The 25,635-nt window shown below is 45.2% G+C and overlaps 1 protein-coding gene across 4 annotated transcripts in view; it reads left to right on the top strand.

Annotated features, from left to right (window-relative positions):
- Positions 1 to 25,635, top strand: part of syt8 (synaptotagmin VIII) — a 139,798-nt gene that overhangs the window by 94,098 nt on the left and 20,065 nt on the right. For all 4 annotated transcript variants that reach the window (XM_070898678.1, XM_070898680.1, XM_070898681.1 and 1 more), the window contains 4 exons: positions 7,531 to 7,691; positions 9,826 to 9,915; positions 12,068 to 12,235; positions 18,112 to 18,282. In XM_070898678.1, the coding sequence (XP_070754779.1) occupies positions 7,531 to 7,691; positions 9,826 to 9,915; positions 12,068 to 12,235; positions 18,112 to 18,282 (590 nt within the window). The remainder of the gene's footprint in view (positions 1 to 7,530; positions 7,692 to 9,825; positions 9,916 to 12,067; positions 12,236 to 18,111; positions 18,283 to 25,635) is intronic.

The following is a 25,635-nucleotide window of genomic DNA, read 5'->3' as shown; positions in this document are numbered from 1 at the left end:
AGTCCTGCCACCCCGGGAATCACTCTGGTGAACCTTCGCTGCACTCCCTCAATAGCAAGAATGTCTTTCCTCAGATTAGGAGACCAAAACTGTGCACAATATTCAAGGTGTGGCCTCACCAAGGCCCTGTACAACTGCAGTAAGACCTCCCTGCTCCTATACTCAAATCCTCTCGCTATGAAGGCCAACATATCATTTGCCTTTTTCACCGCCTGCAAAGAAGTCGGATATAACTGAGTCATGAGGCCATCATGCACTAGTCAATCATTGTACAAAGCAATGATTAATGCTAATGAGTCAGATATAGCTGTGTTAGTCAGGATCCTATAGTGCTTAGTTAGTTCATACAGGAATGATTGTACCTAATAAGCAATATTAAATTAAGCTCAAAAAGGAACCCTTGCAAAAAAATAAACCCAAGACTTGCTCAGTCAGGCTTTAGTTTGCAATTAATTCAATTTGCACAAAATGATTAAAAGATCAACTGCTTCACAATGTCCTTGGGGTTCTTGAGCATTGTAAGTTAACCAACTAAGAGTGCAGAAAGTTCATATGCCAGCATTATTGTTAATTATTAATTGATCTCCAGGGTGCTGCACACAGGGAGTTAACAGATTTCTGTTGTCTCCTGCTGCAAACTGCCAAACACATTGTGGTCACATCCTGGCTTCAAACAAGACCCAAGTATAAATTTACAATCTTATTATTAAAATCAAATCTTCTGTACAAAGTTACACATAAACATCTTATTATCATAACAAAAGTTAAAATTAAATGTAAGGAGCTCAAGACTTTCATTACCAAAACTAGCATACTTACAAAAGCCTTCAAGAGGGGAAAATAAACATGGGTTTTTGGATGATGTGCCTTCATCTCCGTTACTCATTCTCAGCCTATTCCTATCTGTGTCTCCTCTGTTTATCGCTATTTCTTTGTCTGTCTGTCTTGCTCAAGCATTGTTTGTGTCTCTTTCTCTCTCCCTCACTCAAATACTAACCTAAGTTTTCCGATATGGGTACAGATAATTTGAAGCAGGTATTAGACAGACTCAAATGGAAATGTGCTAATTACAGCTTCGACCTCCCAAATCCGTAGTTCCAAAATCCGGAACATTCTGAAATCCGGACATCGCGCTGATCCGTGGAGGAGTCGTCCGAAATCCGGAAAATGTTCCAAAATCCGGACATTTTTTTTAAACGCTGCACATGGACTAGAAATTCACTATTTGGTGATGGCGGTATTTCTTCGTCATTTTTTGGCATACCGCTAATTACATTGTTATTTTTTAAAGGCCTAAGTTTTGTTAGAAAATGCGCCCAGCCGTAAAAATCAGCGTTGCACGAGGATTCGCGATGGAAACTGCGGTCCTCGACAACTTTAGTCCGAGGCCGATTACCGCTGTGAGAGAGGCCTTGGCCGTTTTTTTTCACCCAGAATAAGTCAGGCCGAAGAGTTCCAAAATCCAGAAATACCAGAATCTCGGCCCGGGCGTTTCCAGATTCGGGACGTCGGACATACATTCGGAAATACGGAAATACCCAAAATCCAGAATGGCCTCGGTCCCGAGGTTTCCGGATTTGGGAGGTTGAACCTGTATACCCAAATTTCTGAATTTAACTCATTAGCATTGCTATGGGTGTAGCCTTGGATAGGTGTGATAAGTACTCTACACCTATAATGTAGAAAAATTATCGAAGGTGTTTCATACAGGCATGAGGGAAATGGACACACAAGTTTCTGGGAGGGATGATCAAAGGCTTGGTCAAAGAGATGAGTTTTAAGGAGGTCCTAAAGGAGCAGAGAAAGACGGACAGGCAGAGAGGTTTAGGGAGGGATTTCCAAAGAGTGCGATCTAGTGGGATCTAAAGGCACTGTCCCAATTGTGGGTCAAAATAAATTAGGGATGAACATGAGGCTGAAGTTAGAGGAATGCAGTTTGGAACTGGGGGCAGGTGGGTAGGGCTGGAGACAGTTGCAGAGATAGGGAGGAGCAAGGTCATAGTAAGATTTAAACATGAGGATATGAATATTAAATTTGAGACATTTGGGGACTAGGAGACAACACAGGCCAACAAGGATGAGAGTAATTAGGTGAGTGGGACTTGGTACAGAATATAATACAAGCAGCAGAGGTTTGGATGAGCTGGGGTTACAAAGTATGGAGCTGTTAAAGACATGCATGAGGATCTCAGCAGGAGGTGGAAGTGTGCAAATGGTATGAAAATAGAAGACCTCTAAGGGGAGATTATGGGGTCTGCAAATCAGCTTGAGCTCAAACAGGACACTAAGGGGTTAAAATTGCCCCGCAACCCGTTTGGAGGAGGTAACTTTCCGGGGCCGGGTCATTTATTGGCCGGTCTGGAAGTTCCGCCCCCTGCCCGGAATTCGGCCCATCCGCCCCTCAGCGGAGCGCGATTGGAGGCTGAGTCCAGCGCACCGCTCACGGTGCCCAGTGCCCCGCTGGCAATGTCAGCGTTGCTCCGCGTAATGCTGATGCGGTAGAACGCCGCTCCCCTTCAATTAAAGGGGAGGGCCGCTGCGCGCTCCGCAGTCACTTTGGCGGCCACCAGGGACACCCTTGACCGGGCCAACAGCCCGGCACCCATAACGGAGCGCTGGGCTACAGGATGGTGGTCCGGTCGAAGGGTCGCAAATGGCCTCCCCTTTAAAGGGCACCACAGCGGCGGATATCCGCCAGCTTTGCGATCTGCTGCCGTTGACGTCGGCTGGCGCCATCCTTGCCGCCCATGGAGCAATTTCCCCCTCAGGGCGCAAAGGGGTCAGTGTGGGGTGGTGATGGGTTGGCGCGATGATATCATCGGCATGCGTGCGGCAGCCCATGGGGCAAATCGTGGGGCATGGCACTAATGGCACAGCGCCCCCCCGCCCCCCCCCCCAAACCTCTGGGGCAATTTTCCCGGAGGTACAATCGACTCCTTCCCATGGGCGGTAACCTTATTGCGCCCCTTTGGCGCCCCCCCGGAGGCACTAATGGGCTATAAAAAAGGACAATTTCATCCCCTAAGATTTCAAACAGACTGGTTCAACTTGAGACACTGGCAGCGTGGCGGATCGAGTCAGTGGCAAGGATTTGCAGTTAGTAGCGTGTGGTCAGTACTGTCCATCATCTTTCAAGTAGGTTCCAGACATGCATAATCACTCTTCGAAAAAAATAAAAATCACTTGAGATTTGGGGCCGAAATTGCCCTCCGCCTGAAACGGATCGCACCTACCTCTTTACAAGTGTTCTGACAATCCAGAGAAATTCAGCTATTTGTTTTTTCTTTCCGGTCGGAGTGGTGTTGGTGTGGGGAGAGGGGCGGAATTGCCGGAGTAGTCGCCGCTAGCGGGGCTGAAGTTCTGGCGTGTCGGAGTGGCCGACGCTCCAAGTCATCGCGCTGGCGCGTCGCAACATCGCTCCCCTTCAGTTAAAGGGGAGGGCCGCTGTGAACTTTGCAGCCACTTTAGTGGCAAACGCTGGGCCACCAGGGAGGGATTCGGCCGGGCCAGCGGCCTGGCACCCGGCCAAACCCGCGGGCATAATTGACCTGGCAGTCAGCCGACAATAATAAGAACATAAGAACATAAGAATTAGGAACAGGAGTAGGCCATCTAGCCCCTCGAGCCTGCTCCGCCATTCAATAAGATCATGGCTGATCTGGCCGTGGACTCAGTTCCACTTACCCGCCCGCTCCCCGTAACCCTTAATTCCCTTATTGGTTAAAAATCTATCTATCTGTGACTTGAATACATTCAATGAGCTAGCCTCAACTGCTTCCTTGGGCAGAGAATTCCACAGATTCACAACCCTCTGGGAGAAGAAATTCCTTCTCAACTCAGTTTTAAATTGGCTCCCCCGTATTTTGAGGCTGTGCCCCCTAGTTCTAGTCTCCCCGACCAGTGGAAACAACCTCTCTGCCTCGATCTTGTCTATCCCTTTCATTATTTTAAATGTTTCTATGAGATCACCCCTCATCCTTCTGAACTCCGACGAGTAAAGACCCAGTCTACTCAATCTATCATCATAAGGTAACCCCCTCATCTCCGTAATCAGCCTAGTTAATCGTCTCTGTACCCCCGCCAAAGCTAGTATATCCTTCCTTAAGTAAGGCGACCAAAACTGCACGCAGTACTCCAGGTGCGGCCTCACCAATACCCTATACAGTTGCAGAAGGACCTCCCTGCTTTTGTACTCCATCCCTCTCGCAATGAATAATAAGTAAAATGGAATCATCAGCAGCGCCACCTCCCCTTTAAGGATAGCCGCGCCGCCCAGCCACCGAAAGAGTACCGACAGAAAAAGCTGTCAGGGCACCAACTGACAATGGTGCCGCTCCTGCGGGGCAATTTCCGAAAGAGGTCAGTGTCGGTCAGTAAGGGGTCAGTGCGTGCACGATGCGGGGCGAGGAGGTCCCCTACACTGCTCCAGAACTAAAGGAGGGCTATTTCCAAAATGGCGGCCTCTCTGTGACGACTCAGTGGCCAGTCCGTACCGACACATGGCTGCCTCTTTCAGGCAGCCACGGGTCTTATAGAAAGGGGCAGTTTTGGCCCCAAACTTTAGCTAAATGTTTTGAAATTTGTCCTGTACTTTTTCTTCAAATAATTTTGAAAATACCGACAACGTCCAAGAGAAGCATTTTCCACTTGGTCTGACAAATTATATTGATGCATCCTGGGGAAATGGCGCACATTATGTTTTCAAAAAGTATGGCTGTATATGTTCAGACTACAAGATCTTCCGTGAACCATCAGAATCGCAGCCTCGGCAAAAATATCAAGTACAAGTCCTGGCTTTTCAGAAAGGCGTCACATAAAAAGATTCACGAAGATACTCAGAGACCCAAAATATAATTTATAGTTAAATTTAATCATGTTGTTGTGAAATATGCAATTATTAAAATGTGTTTACGTTACAAACCTTATTTTGGACATTAATTTTCAGTTACTGGGAATAGAATAGGCGCTGAAATAATTTTTCAAAAATTATATTGTATGATTCAGTTGGTTTGAATTTTTTTGAAGCTTTTTATTGGTCGGTTCTCCTGACTGGTCATTCAGCATTGGTTGTTTTTATAAGTCCTTAGTTGTTTTCATCGGCAGTTTTCCAGCGGCTTTCCTTGAATTTGATTGGTACAAACCTTTATCTTCAGTTCAGATTTTACTACTGTGTTACTTTCAACAACAAAATGTCACAAAATTGATAGTAAGAGCTCCAAAAAGGGAGTATGAAAAGAAACTTGCAAGGTATATCAAAATCAACACACATTTATTACAATTATATTTGGAAAAAGAGGGCGGCCAGGAGTAATGTGGGGCCCTTAAACTGATAACGGTGAAATTGTAAATGAAAATAAGGAAATGGCAGACATGTTGATAATTACTTTGCATCAATGTTTACAGTAGAGGAAGAAGATAACATGCCGGACATTCTAAGGAAACTAATATTGAATCAGGGATGAGGTCTCACCAAAAATAAGATAAGCAAAAATAACAGTAATGAAGAAAATAATGGCACTAAAAAGTGACAAATCACCAGGATCAGATGGTTTCCATTCCAGGATTTTAAAGGAAGTAGGTGGGAATATTGCACCCTAACTATAATCTTCCAAAGTTCGCTCGATACCGGAACCATTCCTTTAGATTGGAAAATTGTAAATGTCACTCTGCTATTTAAGAACGGCGAGAGAGGGAAAGCAGGGAATTGTAGACCAGTTAGCCTAACATCTGCTGTTGGGAAACTACTAGAGTCTATCATTAAGGATAGCGTGACCGAACACTTTGAAAATTTTCAGCTGATCAGAGAGCGCCTGCGTGGATTTGTAAAGGATAGGTCATGCCGGACAAACCTAATTTTTTGAAGAGGTGACTAAAGTTGTGGACAGAGGAATGTCTATGGATGTTATTTATATGGACTTCCAGAAGGCATTCGATTAAGTCCCTCATAAGAGACTGTTAGCTGAAGTTGAAGCTCATGGAATTGAAGGCGAATTATTAACCTGGTTAGGAAATGGCTGAGCACAGGAGACAGAGGGTAGGGATAATGGGAAGGTACTTTAATTAGCACATGTGACTAGAGGTGTTGGGCTTGAAATATTCACCACATCTATTAACGACTAAAATGATGGGATAGAGAGCCACATATCCAAATTTGCCGATGACACAAAGATAGGCGGCATTGTAGATGGAAACATAACATTACAAAGAGATATTAATAGATTAAATGAATGGGCAAAACTGTGGTAAATGGATTTTAATGTATGCAAGTGTGAGTTCATCTACTTTGGAGCTAAAAAGGATAGATCAGAGTACTTCATAAATGGTGAAGAGCTAGGAACAGTGGAGGTCCAAAGGGATTTAGGGGTCCGTGTACACAGATCACAAAAATTTAGTGGTCAGGTACAGAAAATAATCAAAGAGGCTAATGGAATGTTATCCTTTATATCTAGAGGGCTAGACTATAAAGGGGAGGGAGCTTTGCTACAGCGATACAAAGCCCTAGTTAGACTACATCTGGAGTACTGTTTATAGTGTTAGACACAGCCACCTTAGAAAGGATATATTGGCCTTGGAAGGAATGGATTTACCAGACTGATATCTGGCCTCCAAGGATTAAATTTCGAGGAGCGATTACACAATCTAGAGTTGTAATCCCTGGAATTTAGAAGGTTAAGGGTGATTTTATCAAAGTTTTCAGGATATTAAGGGGAACTGATTGTGTAAATAGAGAGAAACTATTCCCGCTGGTTAAGGAGTCAAGGATGAGGGGGTATAGCCTAAACATTAGAGCCAGATCTTTCAGGAGTGCAGTTAGGAAAACTTCTACATGCAAAGGGTGGTAGAAGTTTGGAGCTCTCTTCCGCAAGCAGCAGTTGATGCCAGGTCAATTGTTAATTTTAATTCTGAGGTTGATAGATTTGTATTAACCAAAGGTACGAAGGGATATGGGGCAAAGGCAGGTATATGGAGTCAGGTCACAGATCAGCCATGATCTCATTGAATGGCGGAACAAGCTTGAGAGACTAAATGGCCGACCCCTACTCCTAATTTCCTAGACAGCAACTGGTGGAAAATTGCATTCATTAAGTAAACAAAATGGGAGTCAGTGTTGTTTAATTTACATCAGTCTCAAACTGTGTGGAGCGTAATCACCACTGCTTATTTTACACATTTGCCGGTTTAACGTGAATCCTTGTGACTGGGATGAGAATTGAGATTAAGAGCAGGATTGTGACCATCATTCGGGTTATGATTGGAGTTATGGCTAGGTCTGGGTTTTGGGATTGGGATTACAGTTGGGAATTAGGGGTTGGGATTGTATTTGGAATCAGGTTGGTTTGGGATTGATTCCAGAATTGGGATTAGGATTAGATTTCACCTGTCTAGAATTTGGATTCGGATTGCGAAGATCTGGTGTGATTGAAATTGGGGTCCCTGTGGAACCATTTCTAACTGATGTTCATTCTGTTTTTTTCTGGTTTTGTTGCCACACGGTTCATTCTTCTTCCTCTTCTCTCGTTTATTACCTAGTACCAAAATGGGCATTGATTGCCATTGCTGCAGGGGTGGGGCTTGTCATCCTCATCTGCGTCATCTGTATCTGTGTGAAATGCTGCTGCAAAAAGAAGAAAAAGAAAAAGAAGGAGCAGATTAACTTGAAAGACTTAAATGGCTCCACCACTACAAATCTGGTGAGTATTCCGTGACATCGGCTCATTCCGTTGCCATCAGCAGCTCCTCTGTCAATGGAACAATTCGATTGTAGCAATTTATAAAAAGGCATGTTCTTGAAACCAACATTGAACAATTTTTAATTGATACAAAAATATATGGGCCGGGATTTTTGTGGTGGTAATGGCGGCGGACTGCCTGCGTTCGCTGTCGTTACCCCTCTGAAACTGACCATAACTTCAGGATTTAGCACAAGGGCAGATAAACGTGGAAATCCTACAGTTGCGTCCAGTCATTCACAGACTGCGCTGTGGAACTCCCCATAGCTGAAAGTTGAACTGATGAAAACTTAAGTGTTTCCAATCTAATTGTACTGCTAAATGTCCCATTGAAATGTGAGCCTTGTTGGAATAGTTCTAACTGGGGTTTTAATGGCACATTGACTGCTGAACATATGTTCTGGCCTGAAAAACATATTTTATATTTTTGGAATGTTAAATTTCTTCATTATGATAGAAAATTACTAGATTTTTAAAATAGTAAAAAAATATATTTTTTAAAGTTTGTTTATGATATTTCAGCTTCTACTTTAACTCCATGTGTATATCTCAATCTTTATTTCGCTCTCTGTAAAAAAATGTAATTGAGTCAGTGCTTTTTATTTCCTGGTTTTCTGTCTGTGAGAATTCTTCAATGTGATTGGCTGCTTAGATAGCTTGATGACCTCACTGCTGCATCAATTTAATGTCAAGAAAGCTAAAGTTTTCACCACAAAGATCATGAGCACAAACTACAAGCTGTTATCTTCTTGTCTGCATGATGCACCTCTGCAGTCATTATCAATCACACAAACTTGCATTTATATAGTGCCTTTAACATAGTACAATGAAAAACGCTTTACAGAGGTGCAATGAGGGGTGCAAGGCCATGAACGGATTCAAGCTCGAGGATGAGAATTTTAAATTGGAGGTGCTGGGAAACCAGGAGCCAATGTAGGTTAGCAAAGACAGGAGTGATGGGTGAGTAGGATTTAGTGCAGAATAGAATATATGCAGCAGAAATTTGGAGGAGCTGATATTTTCAGAGCAAGGAGGATGGCAGGCTGGCCAGGAGATCACTTGGACAAAGTCCTGTAGGTGTCCATAGAACCATACTCCAGTGTACATCAGTGACTTTAGGATAGAAGTGGAGGAAGTTTGAAATAAAGTACACCTTAACTCACTTCCCTTATCCACAGAGCAGGAACTTGGCTCAATGCACTCTCAATCTCACTTGAATTCCACTATACCATTAATTGACCCAGAGATTGTTGATGAGACATACAGGGGAATACAATACTCTTTAATTGAAAACGCACTTTCCATACACCCATCCGTTGAAAACATCGTGGCCTAGAAACCCATCTCGAGCAGTGGCGCAAAACGGGCAGTATCAGAAGACCTGCCCTTAAAACGCAGCGCCCGATATTCAGTTCCATTGACTGCCCATGACTTTCCAGTGCACCAAGGTGAATTATAACATTGAGTAATTGCAGAGAATTAAGGCTCAGCATTCCTACCCCACCTCCTCCTCCCAGATTTCTTGTTTGCGTGTGCAGAGGCCAGCCATGATACCCCTCTGTCCCAATATCGGACTTTAAGGAAATCAGCATTTACCCTAGATTATTTTTGGCTGAAAATTCATATCAAAATCTATCTACAGGGACAGATTTTATTATTTGAATTTTACACAAAGACGAAAAAGGCTAGGTGCCATTGCTTAGCAGATCAATGTCTTTAATAGGACAGAAGTAGATTTCATTTTAGTGCAGAATACATTTTATACAATATGTACAAACGTACAGCAATATTTATTATATGGATTGCCCATTGATTTAATGGCAGTTATCTATTTTGATGTTGTGTTGCTGTGCTGGGATTTGTACTCGAGAAGTCGCATATATTCACTAATCTGAATTGTATCCAGTTGGATTTTGGTTAACACTCCCCAATAATCTCATTAAAATTCAATTAGAAACTTACGAATTCTGCATAAAATTTGCTAACCTGGTTTAACAGATAGCACAACCAAGCTGCTTACACATCCACTTTTAGTTGGGATTGAAGGATATAAATGTTCTCTGTGCTGATCAGCTGTGTGTGCTGTGTTTTAAAGGTGCAGCCTGGCATGGAAGACTTGGATGAAACAGAGGAAATCCGTGGAAAATTACAATATTCCTTGGATTATGATTTTAAGACTGGAGAGGTAAATATAAAATTACATCTCACCAGTTGACTTCATCTAAACCAGCAGTTGTGCAACCGAGAAAGGTTTGAGATGAGGGGGGGGAAGGAAATTCAGTCAGGATTTCTACTCCTGATCTCTATCCAGTGACCCCTACTTAAAAGTATTTTTTTGTAGACATCAATAAAAGAAAAGATCATGCTCGGCAGTGAGGCTTTCCACAGACAACTGTGCCACGAAACCATAGCACTTCAGGAGAGGAGGAGAGAAAAATTAGAGAGAAAAAACTGCATTAGTTAAAAAAAATCATCAAATAACATGGAGTTGTTCATGGTAAGTCCGAGGATATGCTGGGCCCAAAATTCTTCCAATTTTAGGTGCGGCCCATAGGGCTGGTTCTGCTCCCACCTTTTGGCTGCCAACATTTCTACTGGAAGTGGGGGAGCGTGCATCTTGTGCCTATCCCCTTCTGGGCGGATCTGTCCAAATTCCCATCAGTTCCTCCTCACTTGCACTTAAGATTTGGACATGAACATTACAATAATGGCCATGATATGTTGCCCCGGTGGGAGCACACAAGGTGCGTATACACCCATAGGGGCAGCATATTACGGGTTTTCGCACGCAAAGCGAATGCGTGAAAACCCGGAACTTGCGATCTGTCGAGAATTTTCTTGACAGATCCAATGCATCCCCAGGAAAGGGGAATTTGCAGGCCCATTTTCCCAGCTTCTGCCCAGCGAATGCCTGTGAAATTCTTACACCTGGTAAAAGCAGGCATAAGGCTTTTACCAGCATAAGAGTTTAAAAAAACATAAGAATAAATTGTTATCAATCATTTATACATTAAAGACCTGTACAATAAGGTAAGTTTATTTTTAGCCATTTTAAAACATTTAAATTTATGTTTTAAACAATTAAATTTTAGTTTTAAATATTTAATTAAATAACATTTAATTAATTATAAATACGTAATTTTTTACAATTTATTTGACGTGTAGATGCATTTGTGAGGGTATTCCCATTCATGTTTATGGGGTTTCCGTATGACTTCCCATATCTCAGGAGCCTCCTATCAACAAGAGCAGGCATCGACGACGAGATCCAACACTGCCTCCAGTGCGCCAGTGCAGCCTTCGGCCGCCTGAGGAAAAGAGTGTTTTGAAGACCAGGCCCTCAAAACTGCCACCAAGCTCATGGTCTACAGGGCTGTAGTAATACCCACCCTCCTGTATGGCTCAGAGACATGGACTATGTACAGTAGACACCTCAAGTTGCTGGAGAAATACCACCAACGATGTCTCCGCAAGATCCTACTAATCCCCTGGGAGGACAGACGCACCAACATCAGCGTCCTCGACCAGGCCAACATCCCCAGCATTGAAGCACTGACCACACTTGATCAGCTCCGCTGGGCAGGCCACATAGTTCGCATGCCAGACACGAGACTCCCAAAGCAAGTGCTCTACTCGGAGCTCATTCACGGCAAACGAGCCGAAGGTGGGCAGCGGAAATGCTACAAGGACACCCTCAAAGCCGCCCTGATAAAGTGCAACATCCCCACTGACACCTGGGAGTCCCTGTCCAAAGACCACCCTCAGTGGAGGAAGTGCATCCAAGCAGGCGCTGAGCACCTCGAGCCTCATCGGTGAGAGCGTGCAGAAATCAAGCGCAGGCAGCGGAAAGAGCGTGCGGCAAACCTGTCCCACCCACCCCTTACCCTCAACGACTATCTGTCCCACCTGTGACAGGGACTGTGGCTCTCATATTGGACGGTTCAGCCACCAAAGAAATCACTCCAGGAGTGGAAGCAAGTCTTCCTCGATTTAAAGGAACTGCCTATGATGCTGACATACGGGATCCCCATTAACTTGAATGAGGATTCCCTTCATTCATTCGTTGGGCCAGCTCACGTGATCCTAAGGGCGCTTGCGATCGGCATGTGCCCCAGGATAAGTGGGCCTCTACCCGCGGATACGTGGAGAGGCCCAAGACCACGAATCTCCGTACCTCCCGGACCACCAGGTATGAGGGCATTTTATTTGCGAATCGGAGGCATTTCCTGCGGGAAGCCTCCGACCACAAGTTCAATGCCAATGTTATGGGTGATCTCAACAAGTTATGATCCAAGAAATCACTAATTTATATTTCCTGTGCTAATGGACCCTTGCAGATTACAGTTGGAGTTATACAGGCAATGGAGTTAATGGCCATGGATCTTGGAGGAACGTCTGATCCTTATGTCACCGTGTATCTTCTCCCAGAAAAGACACAGACATTTGAAACTAAGGTCTACAGACGGACGCTAAATCCTATATTTAAAGAACGCTTCACTTTCAAGGTATTTTTGCATTTATTTTTAAAACATTTAACAGATCTGCGCTTATTCCATTGGCCTGGGCTCAGAAAGTTCAATAAAATCTTAGTGAAACCAAGAATAAAGGTTTTGGTTCACAAGAAAATTTGTTCTACTTAAGGGAACTGCAGTGAAGCTACTTACCGTGGAAACTGTTATGTATGCATGTAAACCTCACCAATATGTAAGACTTGCCACTAGGGGGCACACCTGTGGGAGACCTAAGGGTCACCTGTGCACCCTGGGGCAAGCAGGTATAAAAGGTGATTCACCACGCTGCTTCTCCACTCTGGAGTCTGAATAAAGAGACCAAGGTCACAACAGTTTGAGCTTGCGATATACAGTCTTATAGATTTATTCTGAACATAACAGAAACACTTTACAAAAAAGGCAATTCTTCTTCGAGTAAATAGTCTTCTTCTAAATAAAATCTTGACTTCTAATCAGTACGTTCCCTTTAAAGTGTTGCAGAGATTAGCAACTGAGAATTGCAAGCATTAACTCACCCTCTATTTACACCAACGTGCCATGGTACTAGTTAGTGCTATCTTGCTGTAGCAACGTACAGAAGCAACATAAGAACATAAGAACATAAGAATTAGGAACAGGAGTAGGCCATCTAGCCCCTCGAGCCTGCTCCGCCATTCAACAAGATCATGGCTGATCTGGCCGTGGACTCAGCTCCACTTACCTGCCCGCTCCCCGTAACCCTTAATTCCCTTATTGGTTAGAAATCTATCTATCCGTGACTGGAATACATTCAATGAGCTAGCCTCAACTGCTTCCTTTGGCAGAGAATTCCACAGATTCACAACCCTCTGGGAGAAGAAATTCCTTCTCAACTCGATTTTGACATGTAGTAAATTTATGTTGTGACAGTGGTGGCATGAAATGGTAAAACACTGGTTTGCACCATTGATTTTCCAAGCTGGTCATGGAGAGATTCTGTGAAGGAGGGAAAAAAATCAGAAGTAGGGGGGAAGGTAAAGGACAATTTGGCATCTCCTCTGTGAAGAGGAAATGAAAATCCGGCACTTTCGATAACGATTTACAATGCTATTTTTACTCCTGGGCAGCAAGTTGAAAATCGATCCTATATTTTCCTGGAGTTTAGAAGAATGAGAGGGGACCTCATAGAAACATATAAAATTCTGGCGGGACGGGACAGGTTAGATGCAGGAAGAATGTTCCCCGATGTTGGGGAAGTCCAGAACCAGGGCTCACAGTCTAAGGATAAGGGGTAAGCCATTTAGGACCGAGATGAGGAGAAACTTCTTCACTCAGAGAATTGTGAACCTGTGGAATTCTCTACCACAGAGAGTTGCTGAGGCCAGTTCGTTAGATATATTCAACAGGGAGATAGATGCGGCCCTTACGGCTAAAGAGATCAAGGGTTATGGAGAGAAGGCTGGGGTGTAGCAGGAATGGGGTACTGAAGTTGCATGATCAGCCATGATCATATTGAATGGTGGTGCAGGCTCGAAGGGCCGAATGGCCTGCTCCTGCACCTATTTTCTATGTTTCTATGTTTCTATGTTTCTATGATCCCATGGTGTTTCACTGCAAATGTCTAGCTTGGACATGCTTTTTCTATAAATGTAATTCCTATAAAAATTTAGCGTGATAAAGTGCAAGCCCTCCTATTTAATATTGCTAGATTTTGATATTACACATCTGTTTTATTATATCTATAAGGAATAGTTGCATGATTTGACATCTGAACTGGCTAGTAAACGTTATATTTTCTCAAGGAACCAACCGGTGAGAATGGGTTCAAGCAATTTGTGAGAAAACAGACCATATTGATTGATCTGGCAATTGATCAGATAAAGAAAGAAACACCAACCTATAAATTCCTGGGCTTCTGCTCCACTGATCCACCGCCATTTGTCCTTGCCCAAATGTTGGGGACGGGGTCAGTTGAATAGCTGGGGATGGCTACCTGTGTGTCCAGGGTGAATTAGCAGCAACTGCCCCAGTCCAAGCCACTATGGCTTTTAAGGTGGAGCGGCGTTCTCTGGAGACCCAGATAAGCTGGATTTCCCTTTAGAGCCACTTCCCGAATTACTTTGAGATGGATCACCTTACTTGAGGTCATCAGAAGGCAGCAAAGGGATTTATGCCAGATCTTAACTGCCTTGGGTTTTGCCGAGGCCTTTCAAGAGATGTAAAGGGAGGAATTTCCTAGAGAAACCCCAAAACTCCCCATTACAATCCCCTTAATGTCGGGGAATGAGAGGAAGACCACCCACTGCCTTTCACTGGAATTTAAAGGTCCACTTCAAATGGAGCGTAATCCTAATCTAGCCCATATTCTGGTGATTTACTCACTCTCCATATACTGTCCTTGTCAGCAAATTAAATATAGATTTATGTGGGACTGAGGATAAGGAGAACTTTCTCTCTGTGGGCTCAATTTTCCCCAGCATTTGTGCCGTTTTTTTGTGAGCAGGCTGCTTTTTCTGGCCTAACTTAAAAATCCCAATCAATTTGCACCAGCGTAACTCAGTTAGTTATGAATTTTTAAAGTCAGTTTTTTTTTCAGCCAAAGGGGGCGTAATGAGCCACCGAGGCCAATTCTGTCCATTTAGAAAGTTTGGCCAGCTGAGAGTTACTCCAGTTCTGATTAGGCCAGTGTATGTGGCCGGTCCCGAGAGAGACAGTCCCCAGTTTACACAGTCCGGGGGTGTATGTGAGGTGTAAGAGAGAGAGAGAGAGAGAAAGTTGGAGGTAAGTTGCTGCTATGTGTTTTTCAATTCGTTTCATCTCTTGGGAGCTGGCTGTATGCTTCACTTTGCAGCCTCAGTTCGCATTGTGTCCCTGGTTACCATGGCAGCCTGATCTTTTTGGCGCAGATCAAGGCTCCAACCGCCTCAGGTTAGGCCACGCCAAAATGAAGAGATCCAACAGTGAAACTTACAACACTTTTGTTTTGGCGCACTTGGGCCCCAAAAAATCGGGCGTAACTCTTCAAGTATGTCAAAAAAAATGCTTTGGGGAAAATTGAGCCCTGTATGTCTGACTTTCTAACCAGCTTCCAGACGATCCCAGACCACGTGTTTCTTTGCTCATTAGCTGGGTAGGAAGGCCAATGCTTGAGCTCTAACCCTCACCAAGCTTTCCAGAGATGAGCTGCCAAACATACTGGCTACTGTCCTGCTCGGAGTGTGCTCCAGCCAGACAATCCCGAGCTGAGTATGCATGAGAACAAGAATATGAAAGATATCAGGAGAGCAAAGAGAGAGCATGAAAGAATATTGGCAAGTAAAATGAGAGAAAACCCAAAGATGTTTTATAAATACATTAAGAGCAAAAGGATAACTAGAGAAAGAATGGGACCTATTAGAGACCATAAAGGAAATCTGTGTGTGGAGGCAGAAGACGTGGGTATGATTCTTAATGAATACTTTACATCTGTTTTCACAAAAGAGAGGGGCGATGCAGACTTTGCAATGAGGGAGGAGTGTGAAATATTAAATGAGATAAACATAGTGAGAGAGGAAGTATTAAGAGGCTTAGTAGAAGCTTTGAAAGTGGATAAATCCCCAGGCCTGGGTGAACTGTATCCCAGGCTGTTAAGAGAAGCAAAAGATGAAATAGCAGAGGCTCTGACCATCATTTTCCAATCCTCTCTGGCTACAGGTGTGGTGCCAGAGGACTGGAGGACTGCTAATGTTGTACTTTTGTTTAAAAAGAGAGAAAGGGATAGACCAAGTAATTACAGGCCAGTCAGCCTAACCTCAGTGCTGGGAAAATTATTGGAAAATATCCTGAGGGACAAGATACATCTTCATTTGGAAAGACATGGATTAATCAAGGACAGTCAGCATGGATTATTTAAGGGAAGGTCGTGTTTGACTAACTTGATGGAATTTTTCGAGGAGGTAACCAGGAGGGTCGATGAGGACAGTGCATATGATGTAGTGATATGGATTTTAGCAAAACTTTTGATCAGGTCTCACATGGCAGACTGGTCACGAAAGTAAAAGCCCATGGGATCCAGGGCAAAGTGGAAAGTTGGATTCAAAATTGGCTCAGAGGCAGGAAGCACAGGGTAATGTTTGATGGGTGTTTTTGTGACTGGAAGGCTGTTTCCAGTGAAGTTCCGCAGGGCTCAGTGCTGGGTCCCTTGCTTTTTGTGGTATATATCAATGACTTGTACTTGAATGTTGGGGATATGATTAAAACGTTTGCAGATAATACTAAAATAGGCTGTGTGGTTGATAATGAAGAAGAAAGCTATGGACTGCAGGAAGATATCAATGTACTGGTCAAGTGGGCAGAACAGTGGCAAATGGAATTCAATCCGGATAATTGTGAGGTAATGCATTTCGGGAGGTCTAACAAGGCAAGGGAATACACATTAAATGGTACGACAATGAAAAGTGTAGAAGAACAAAGGAATCTTGGAGTGCAGGTCCACAGATCCCTGAAGGCAGCAGGCCAGATAAATAAGGTGGTTAAGAAGATATATGGAATATTTGCCTTTATTAGTCGAGGCATGGAATACAAGAGCAAGGACGGCTTGAACTGTATAAAACACTGGTTAGGCTGCAGCTGGAGTACTGTGTGCAGTTCTGGTCACCACATTACAGGAAAGATGTGATTGCACTGGAAAGGGTGCAGAGGAAATTTACAAGAATGTTGCCTGGACTGGCGAATTTTGGCGATGAGGAAAAATTGGAACAGAGGCTGTTTTCTTTGGAACAGAGGCTGAGGGGAGACCTGATTGCGGTGTATAAAATTATGAGGGGACGGAATAGATTGGATAGGAAGGACCTGTTTCCCTTGGCAGCGGGGTCAACGACCAGGGGGCATAGCTTTAAAGTAATTGGGGGGAGGTTTAGAGGAGATACGATGGGAAATGTCTTCACCCAGAGGGTAGTGGGGGTCTGGAACTCACAGCCTGAAAGGATGGTAGAGGCAGAAAGCCTTAATACATTTAAAAAATACTTGGATGTGCACTTAAAGTGCTGTAACCTACAGGGCTACGGACCAAGAGCTGGAAAGTGGGATTAGGCTGGATAGCCTCTTGGTCGGTCGGCCTGGACATGCTGGGCCGAAATGTCCTTCTTTCCTGCTGTAAATTTCTATGATTCTATGGGGCCAAAATTGGTGAAGGCCCCTGCCCACCCAAGTGCCACCCAAGTGACCGCCAATGGCCGCCGAGGTACCTGATGGTACATTGGGCGGGGTTTTTGTCAAAAAGGTCCTTGAAAGGGCGGCGGGCGGCAAAAGAGGGACTTACGCCGAGAGCTCTCAATCTCGGCGGCTAAGGCACTTGCCGCCCAAGTGCCGCCGAGGATGGAGTCGGGCCCACGGAGGGTCGAAGACCTGAACAGGAAAATCAGCAACAAAAAAAACATCGGAACACCTTCAGGGGACCCCATCCAGGTAAGTCGCTGTAAAGAAAAAAAAAATGACAAAAATGTTTATTAACCTTTTTCTTCAGCTCTTCATACTCACCGTCGGCGATAGAACAGCGTCCAGCCGGCGTTCCAGCCCCGTTCTGGCGCCGACTCCCACCGACTCCCGCCTGCATCAATATGGCAAATCGGCGGGCAGGCGGTCAGTTGGGCCAATTGACTGTCCGCTGACGTCAGCGGGCGGTTCCTGGCAGTTCTCCCCTCCCGCCAGCTCCACACCAAATGGAAAGTAGCACTGGACGCAACTTCAAGAGGAATGTCGGTGGCACTAGGCAGCAGTGGGCGGTAAGGCCTCAATATCAGGCACTATGATTCTATGATTCTAAGTAGGGTTGGGCATGATTGACTGTATAGAAAGTTCCCATTGGCTGGCCTGAGTTTGCTCCAGCTGTTTTACTGTTTTGCTCAAGAGCTGCTTTTTCTCATCTCATTCAGGGTAGTAGCCAGGCTGATTTAGCTGAAAAAACTGTGGTGATGCAAGTATATGACTTCAACAGATTCTCCAAACATGACATAATTGGTGAAGTGAGAATCGCGCTCAACACCGTGAACCTGAACCATGTGGTTGAAGAATGGCGAGAACTAACCTGTGCGATAAAGGATGAGGTAAGAGTTTATTACGGTAGGAGAACATATAAAGATGCGCTAAATATATTCAAAAAGGAGTTAGATGAGGTCCTTACTACTAGGGGGATCAAGGGGTATGGTGAGAAAGCAGGAATGGGGTACTGAAGTTAAATGTTCAGCCATGAACTCATTGAATAGCGGTGCAGGCTAGAAGGGCCGAATGGCCTACTCCTGCACCTATTTTCTATGTTCTATGTTTCTATGTTAAGGCAAAAAGCATAAATGCAGGAAATTGAAAATACAAAGAAAATGATGCATGTCCTTGTCCCTTTCACCACAAATTATTGTTCCCTTCAGCGTTATTAATCATTCTGCAACTGTAACATAAGATGTCACTTTTTTATAAGATGAGAGTGTTTGAAACCCATTGTAAAAGTGCTGCCGCTCATGGACAGATCCCGACAGTCAGATTTCAATGCCAATTAAGCTGTCACAATTCAAGAGAATTGAATTGATGAATCAATTGATAATTACACACATAAAAGATTTAGAATATTAAGAGGTCAGTGCAGTGGAAGGAAGGTCATTCAAGATGAACTCGTAAGATGTGGTTCCAGAATATCAAAAGATCCTGCCCGTTGGACTGCGTGATGAGCAGGAGAGCGAATGAGATATAAAATAAGTTCAACAGGGTAAGAAATACAACTTTTCTTTTTAAAAAGTTCAAAACATTTCATTTCAAGTCATAGGCAGTTGGACCTGAAGATTGTCTATTGTTTGACGGACCTGTTCTACCTGTAGGTTAGGTCTCGTTGTTTTCTGATTCAGTGACTACTAATAAAAGTGAAACCTCATCAAACCATATCAAAATAAAACTGAACTTGTTAATGACAACAATGTGCTGCATTTCTTTCATTGCGCATACACTGGGCTCTTTCTATAAGACTGTTTTTGAAATATTACAGGGTGCATATTACATCATCATCATAGGCAGTCCATCGAAGCGAGTATGACTTGCTTCCACACCCAAAAAGGGTGAGTTCACAGGTGTTTCAATGAAGCACCTAATATTTCAGTTACCCAAACTAAATCCTGAAGGGTGGAAGATGCCTGTGGGTGGATTTTTTTAACGTGGGGTGGCCGTTGCACACCAGCCACCACACGGGCCTTGACAGAGCTAGGTCTTGGTCCAGTGGCAAGGGTTAATCAAGACGGCTGGAGACCAGCTCTGCTGCACGGACCTAGTGCGCGCACATATCGCACAGTGTGGGCTGGGCCCGTGCTGCCCCTGGGCCCCTGGCCCCGAACTCTCGCCTCTCCTGGGCCCTGATCACATCCCTCCGCAGTCTCTCGCCGCTCCTGCTGTATCTACCCACGCTTCACTCACCGACATATTACATATTACATATGTTTCATATTTCTACCCTAGTCAGAAGCAGAGCTATAAGCTACATACTTTAGTAAGAGCGAAGAAGATTATAGGACTGGAAAGAGATATGAGACAAGGACAGGACCAGGTTCAGTGACAATGCTCTCCTAATGCAACTAATTGCCAAAAGCCACTGCCGAGCTTCAATCTGAAAATCATCACCATTATCATCGGCGGCCCCGCGAACGAGGATGACTTGCTTCCATGAGTTTCAATGAAGGACCCGATGTTCTAGTCCTGAACTCCAACTGAGGGGTGGAAGATGCCTGTGGGTGGGGTGACCGTTGCACACCAGCCACCAAACAGGCTTGACAGAGCTAGGCCTTGGCAAGGGTTAACCAGGATGACTGGAGACCTGCTCTCACATATCGCTGGGCCCCGTACCCTCATCTGTCGCACCCCCGCCACGATCTCTCGCCGCTCCTCCACCACAAACATTCACCGCACCTCGCCACAAACACTCGCCGCTCATCCGTCCCGGCCTTCCCACTCCTCTGTACCTGGGCCCTGCCGATGCTCCTGCCCACGCTCCAAAACGGCGAGCAGGGTTTTGATGATGTCACTCAGTCGCCCATCTCAAAATCATTGGAGCAGTTCGCGCTGGAGGTTGAAGTGGTACGCTGCTCCAACTCTTTTATAGCCCGACCTGCGGAGCAGGTCAAGCGAAAATAGTGAGTTGCTGAAAGGCAGCCATCACTTGTGTCGCCATATTGAAATGTTAATGTGTGCCTTCAAGAGAGGAGGGAATAAATAGGCAAAAATATATTTTTTTTAGGTACGAATAACCAGACACACATTGGCAGCACATGAGCACATGTCCCTAATCTCCTCTCCTGAGGCACTGATTCAAACATTGTTACTGTCCCACAAGAGCCAGCAGCCCTCCAGTACATTTGGCTGAAGTTTCAGGTGGGGATCAGACACTTTCTGAAGGGGTGAGGGAAACCTAGAGGCTACGTGTGTGTATATGTGTAAGGATATCAGGTGAGGACAGGATTGGGATTGGCTGTCACTAAGGTCAAATAGCCTATCAATGCTTACTGTCCAGTCACACATAAAATGGCTACTTGAATGAGATGCTAGAGGGTTGAGGCATCTTTGGAATCATGTCCAGGAAGTGTCAGCAACTTCAGGAGAAGAAGGGCAAAGAGAAGAGAACATTGGAAAAAATAAATATTATGTAGCACTACAGAGCAAGCACTGCCTGTGGGTAGTATAGACTAGTTCCATAATGGTCACACCATGAACTATTTCCCAGTTATTTTTTTTATTCGTTCCGGGATGTGGGCATCATTGGTAAGGCCAGCATTTATTGCCCATCCCTACTTGCCCTTAAGATGGAGGTGAGACACCTTCTTGAACTGCTGCAGTCCGTGTGGTGAAGGACCTCCCACAGTGCTGTTAGGGAGGCAGTTCCAGGATTTTGACTGAGCGACGATGAAGGAACGGCGATATATTTCATGTCAGGATGATGTGTAACTAGGAGGGGAACATGCAGGTGATGGTGCTCTAATGCACGTGCTGCCCTTGTCCTTCTAGGTGGTAGAGGTCGCGAGTTTGGGAGGTGCTGTTGAAGCAGCACTCATCCAGGCAAGTGGAGAGTATTCCATCACACTCCTGACTTGTGCCTTGTAGATGGTAGAAAGACTTTGGGGAGTCAGGAGGTAAGACACTCACCGCAGAACACCCAGCCTCTGACCTGCTCTTGTTGCCACGGTATTTATATGATTGGACCAGTTAAGTTTCTGGTCAGTGGTGACGCCAGGATGATGATGGTGGGGGATTCGGCGATGGTAATGCTGTTGACTATCAAGGGGCGGTGGTTAGACGCTCGATTGTTGGAGATAGTCATTGTCTGGCACTTGTGTGGCGCGAATGTTACTTGCCACTTATTAGCCCAAGCCTGAATGTCATCCAGGTCTTGCTGCATGCGGGCACGGACTGCTCCATTATCTGAGGAGCTGCGAATGGAACTGAACACTGTGCAATCATCAGCGAACATCCCCACTTCTGACCTTATAATGGAGGGAAGGTCATTGATGAAGCAGCTGAAGATGTTTGGGCCTAGGACACTGCCCTGAGGAACTCCTGCAGCGATGTCCTGGGGCTGGGATGATTGACCTCCAACAACCCCAACCATCTTCCTTTGTGCTAGGTCTGACTCCAGCCAGTGGAGAGTTTTCCCCCCGATTCCCATTGACTTCAATTTTACTAGAGCTCCTTGATGCCACACTCGGTCAAATGCTGCCTTGATGTCAAGGGCAGTCACTCTCACCTCACCTCTGGAATTCAGCTCCTTGGTCCATGTTTGGACCAAGGCTGTAACAAGGTCTGGAGCCGAGGGGTCCTGGTGGAACCCAAACTGAGCATCAGTGAGCAGGTTATTGGTGAGTAAGTGCTGCTCGATAGCACTGTCGATAACACCTTCCATCACTTTGCTGATCATTGAGAGTAGACTGATGGGGCGGTAATTAGCTGGATTTGATGTGTCCTGCTTTTTGTGGACAGGACATACCTGGGCAGTTTTCCACATTGTCAGATAGATAACAGTGTTGTAGCTGTACTGGAACAGCTTGGCTAAAGGCACGGCTAGTTCTGGAGCACAAATCTTCAGCACAACAGCCGGGATGTTGTCAGGGCCCATAGTGTTTGCTGCATCCAGTGCGCTCAGCCGCTTTTAGATATCACGTGGAGTGAATTGAATTGGTTGAAGACTGGCTTCTGTGATGGTGGGGACCTCAGGAGGAGGCCGATATGGATCATCCACTCGGCATTTCTGGCTGAAGATGGTTGGAAACGCTTCAGCCTTGTCTTTTGCACTTGCGCAAGACCAACTTTTATTGCTCATCCTTAATTGCTGGTAAGCCCCCTCCTTGACAACTGTCTTGTCAAGCTATTTCAGAGGGCAGTTAAGAGTTAACCACAGTGCTGTGGGTCTGGAGTCACATATAGGCCCAGACCGGCTAAGGGCAGCAGGTTTCCTTCCCTAAAGGAGATTAGTGAACCAGACGGGTTGTCACGACAATCAGTTTTCATGGTCACCGTTACAAATGCTGTTTTTTTTTTAATTCCAGATTTATTTAATTAACTGAATTTAAATTCCACAGCTGCCCTGGTGGGATTTAAACTCACGTCTCTGGATTATTCGCCTAGGCCTCTGGATTACTGGTCCAGTGACATAACCGTTCTGTAAAGTATACATTGATAGAAATACATAACAATTACACGATGGAAATAGGCCATTCAGCCCAATCAGTTTGTGCCTCACTTAATTTCCATGTGAGCAAATAGTTCTAATAACATTTACCCACACTATTCCCAAATACCGCCAAACCCTTTTCCTTCCTTTCATCATCATCAACATAGGCAGTCCCTCAAAGTGAGGATGACTTGCTTCCACACCGAAAAGGGATGAGTTCACAGGTATTTCAATGAAGGACCTAATATTCCAGATCCCGAACTATATGTTGAAGGGTGGAAGATGCCTGTGCGTGGATTTTTTTAACGTGTGGTGGTTGTTGCACACCAGCCACCACACGGGCTTGACAAGAGCTAGGTCTTGGTCCAGTGGCAAGGATTACCCAAGACGACTGGAGACCAGCTCTGCTGCAGGGACCTAGTGCGCACACATATCGCAGTGTGGGCTGGCCCGTGCTGCCCCTGGGCCCTCGCCTCTTCTGAGCCCCAGTCTCACGCCTCTCCTGGGCCCCGGTCACTTCCCTCTACAAACTCTTGCCGCTCCTTCGCCCCCCCCCCCCGCTGTGCCTGCCCGCACTGCAATCAGCGACCTGGCTTCGCAGCCGTCGCCCTCCTGTACTGAAGTCTTTATTGATCTAATCATGAATGTTGATATAGTTTCTCCTTCATCCGCTAATCCTGCAAGTGAATTCCACAGTCTCACAGCTCTTTGTAAAGAAGTTTTTTTATGCCCTTTGTTTTAAATCTGTTGCATTTATATCTTGTATCTTTGGCCCCTCATCCTTGACCCCTCGACCACTGGAAACAGTCTGCTTCTATCTACCCTGGCCCATCCTTCTATAACTTTAAACACTTCTACCTCCCTGTAATCTGCATAGTTCTAATGAAGAAAAACCCAATTTTTCAATTCTTTCTTCACATTTGTATTTCCATGTACCAGGCAACACATTAGTGAACCTTTCGGACGAGACATTAAACCGAGACCCGCCTGCCTTCAGGTGGATGCAAAAGATTTCCTGGTACTATTTTGAAGAAGGGCAGGGAAGATCTCCCTGGTGTCCTGATCCTCAATCAATACCAATCAAACAGATCATTATCACATTGCTGTTTGTGGGAGCTTGCTGTGCGCAGATTGGCTGCTGCATTTCCTACATTACAACAATAACTACACTTCAAAAGTGCTTCATAACACTTTAGGATGTGCTGAGTTTGTGGAAAACACTATACGAATGCAAGTTTAAAAAAAATGCAAATCATTACACTTCCCCTTAATAAAGGGAAATGAGTGCACTCTGCAAAACTGCCTTAACTCTCACTCTCCGTTTTCCCCCTTTTAACCAATTTTTCACACAGGTTTCTACCCCCCCCTAATTCCATAGCTCTCGGTCTTTAATAATCTCCCATGTGGCACCTTATGCTCTCCTAAAGTCCATGTAGACTACATCTACCGCATTTCTCCCACACACACCCCACTAGCTACCATGCTGCTTCCATTAAAAAACTACAATGTTTGTCAAGCACGGTTGTCCCTTTCGTAATCCATGCTGGCTACTTCCAGATATTTTCTCTTTATCCAGAGATGCAGTCATTTCATTTTTAAAATCTCTGGTGACCGAAATTTCCCTCATTTTTAAGGCCCGTTACCTCCTCCAAGAGGCGGTAATTCTGCCCTTAAAGGGGAGAGTGCCATTCAGTTTTAATTGTCGGCCGACTCTGCAGTCAGCCCGACAATGGCGGCCGCTGGTTTGGACGAGCTGCCAACAGGCAGCCCGGCACCCTCCCTCCCCCCCCCGGGTGCCATGCCGCTGGCCTGGCTGGATCCCTCCCTGGTAGCCCATTGGTTGCCAAGGAGCCTCACTAGGCCTCACAGCGTCCCTCCCCTTTAAGTGAAATGGAGGGGTGTTGCTACGCGCCATCACCGCCCCGCTCCCGATGTAAACCCGCCCCTACACCGCCTCAAACAGCGCCCCAAAGCACTGACAAAGTTAACGTGCCGAATTTCCCGACTCTCGCCGGGCGGTGACAATTATAATTTGAATTATCCGCCCCAAACGGGGCATTGGGCAATTTCCAGCCCCTAAAATCTTACCTACAACAGATATTAAACTAAAAGGCTTGTCCTTTGCAAGAATAAGTCTGTCTTCCTTTTTACTACATGAGTATAGTATTAGGCAGTCCCTCATATCGAGGATGACTTGCTTCCACACCAATAATAGATGAGTTCACAGGTGTTTCGATGAAGGACCTAACATTCCAGATTCCGAACTACATATTGAAGGGTGGACGATGCCTGTGTGTGGATTTTTTTAACGTGGGGTGGCCGTTGCACACCAGCCACCACACGGGCTTGACAGTGTGGCAAGGATTAACCATGACGACTGGAGACCAAGCTCCGCTGCACGGACCTAGTGCGCACACATGCTCCCACTGTCCATTGATTGCAGCGTGGGCTGGCCCGTGCTGCCCCTGGGCCCTCGCCTCTCCTGGGCCCCGAACCTTCGCCTCTCCTGGGCCCCGATCACGATGCTGCTGGGCCCCGATCTCTCTCTGCTCCTCCGCCCCGATCAAAAATGGAGCAGCCAGAAACAGGACATCAATTAGTCTCCTCTTATCTTGGCGACGTCAAATATCGATTCTGTTATTTTAGATATCTAAATATTAAACTCCAGCCTAGTTGAAGGGTTATTAACATCAGCAGAAACAAACGGCAACTAACAGAATGAAGACGATTCAGTAGGATGTGAATAACAGCAGCAATAACAGCA

The sequence above is a fragment of the Pristiophorus japonicus genome, chromosome 14, assembly GCF_044704955.1.
Source record: "Pristiophorus japonicus isolate sPriJap1 chromosome 14, sPriJap1.hap1, whole genome shotgun sequence".
NCBI classification, from domain to species: Eukaryota; Metazoa; Chordata; class Chondrichthyes; family Pristiophoridae; genus Pristiophorus; species Pristiophorus japonicus.
The sequence above is the reverse complement of the archived record's forward strand: the minus strand, read 5'-3'. Positions and strand labels throughout refer to the sequence as shown.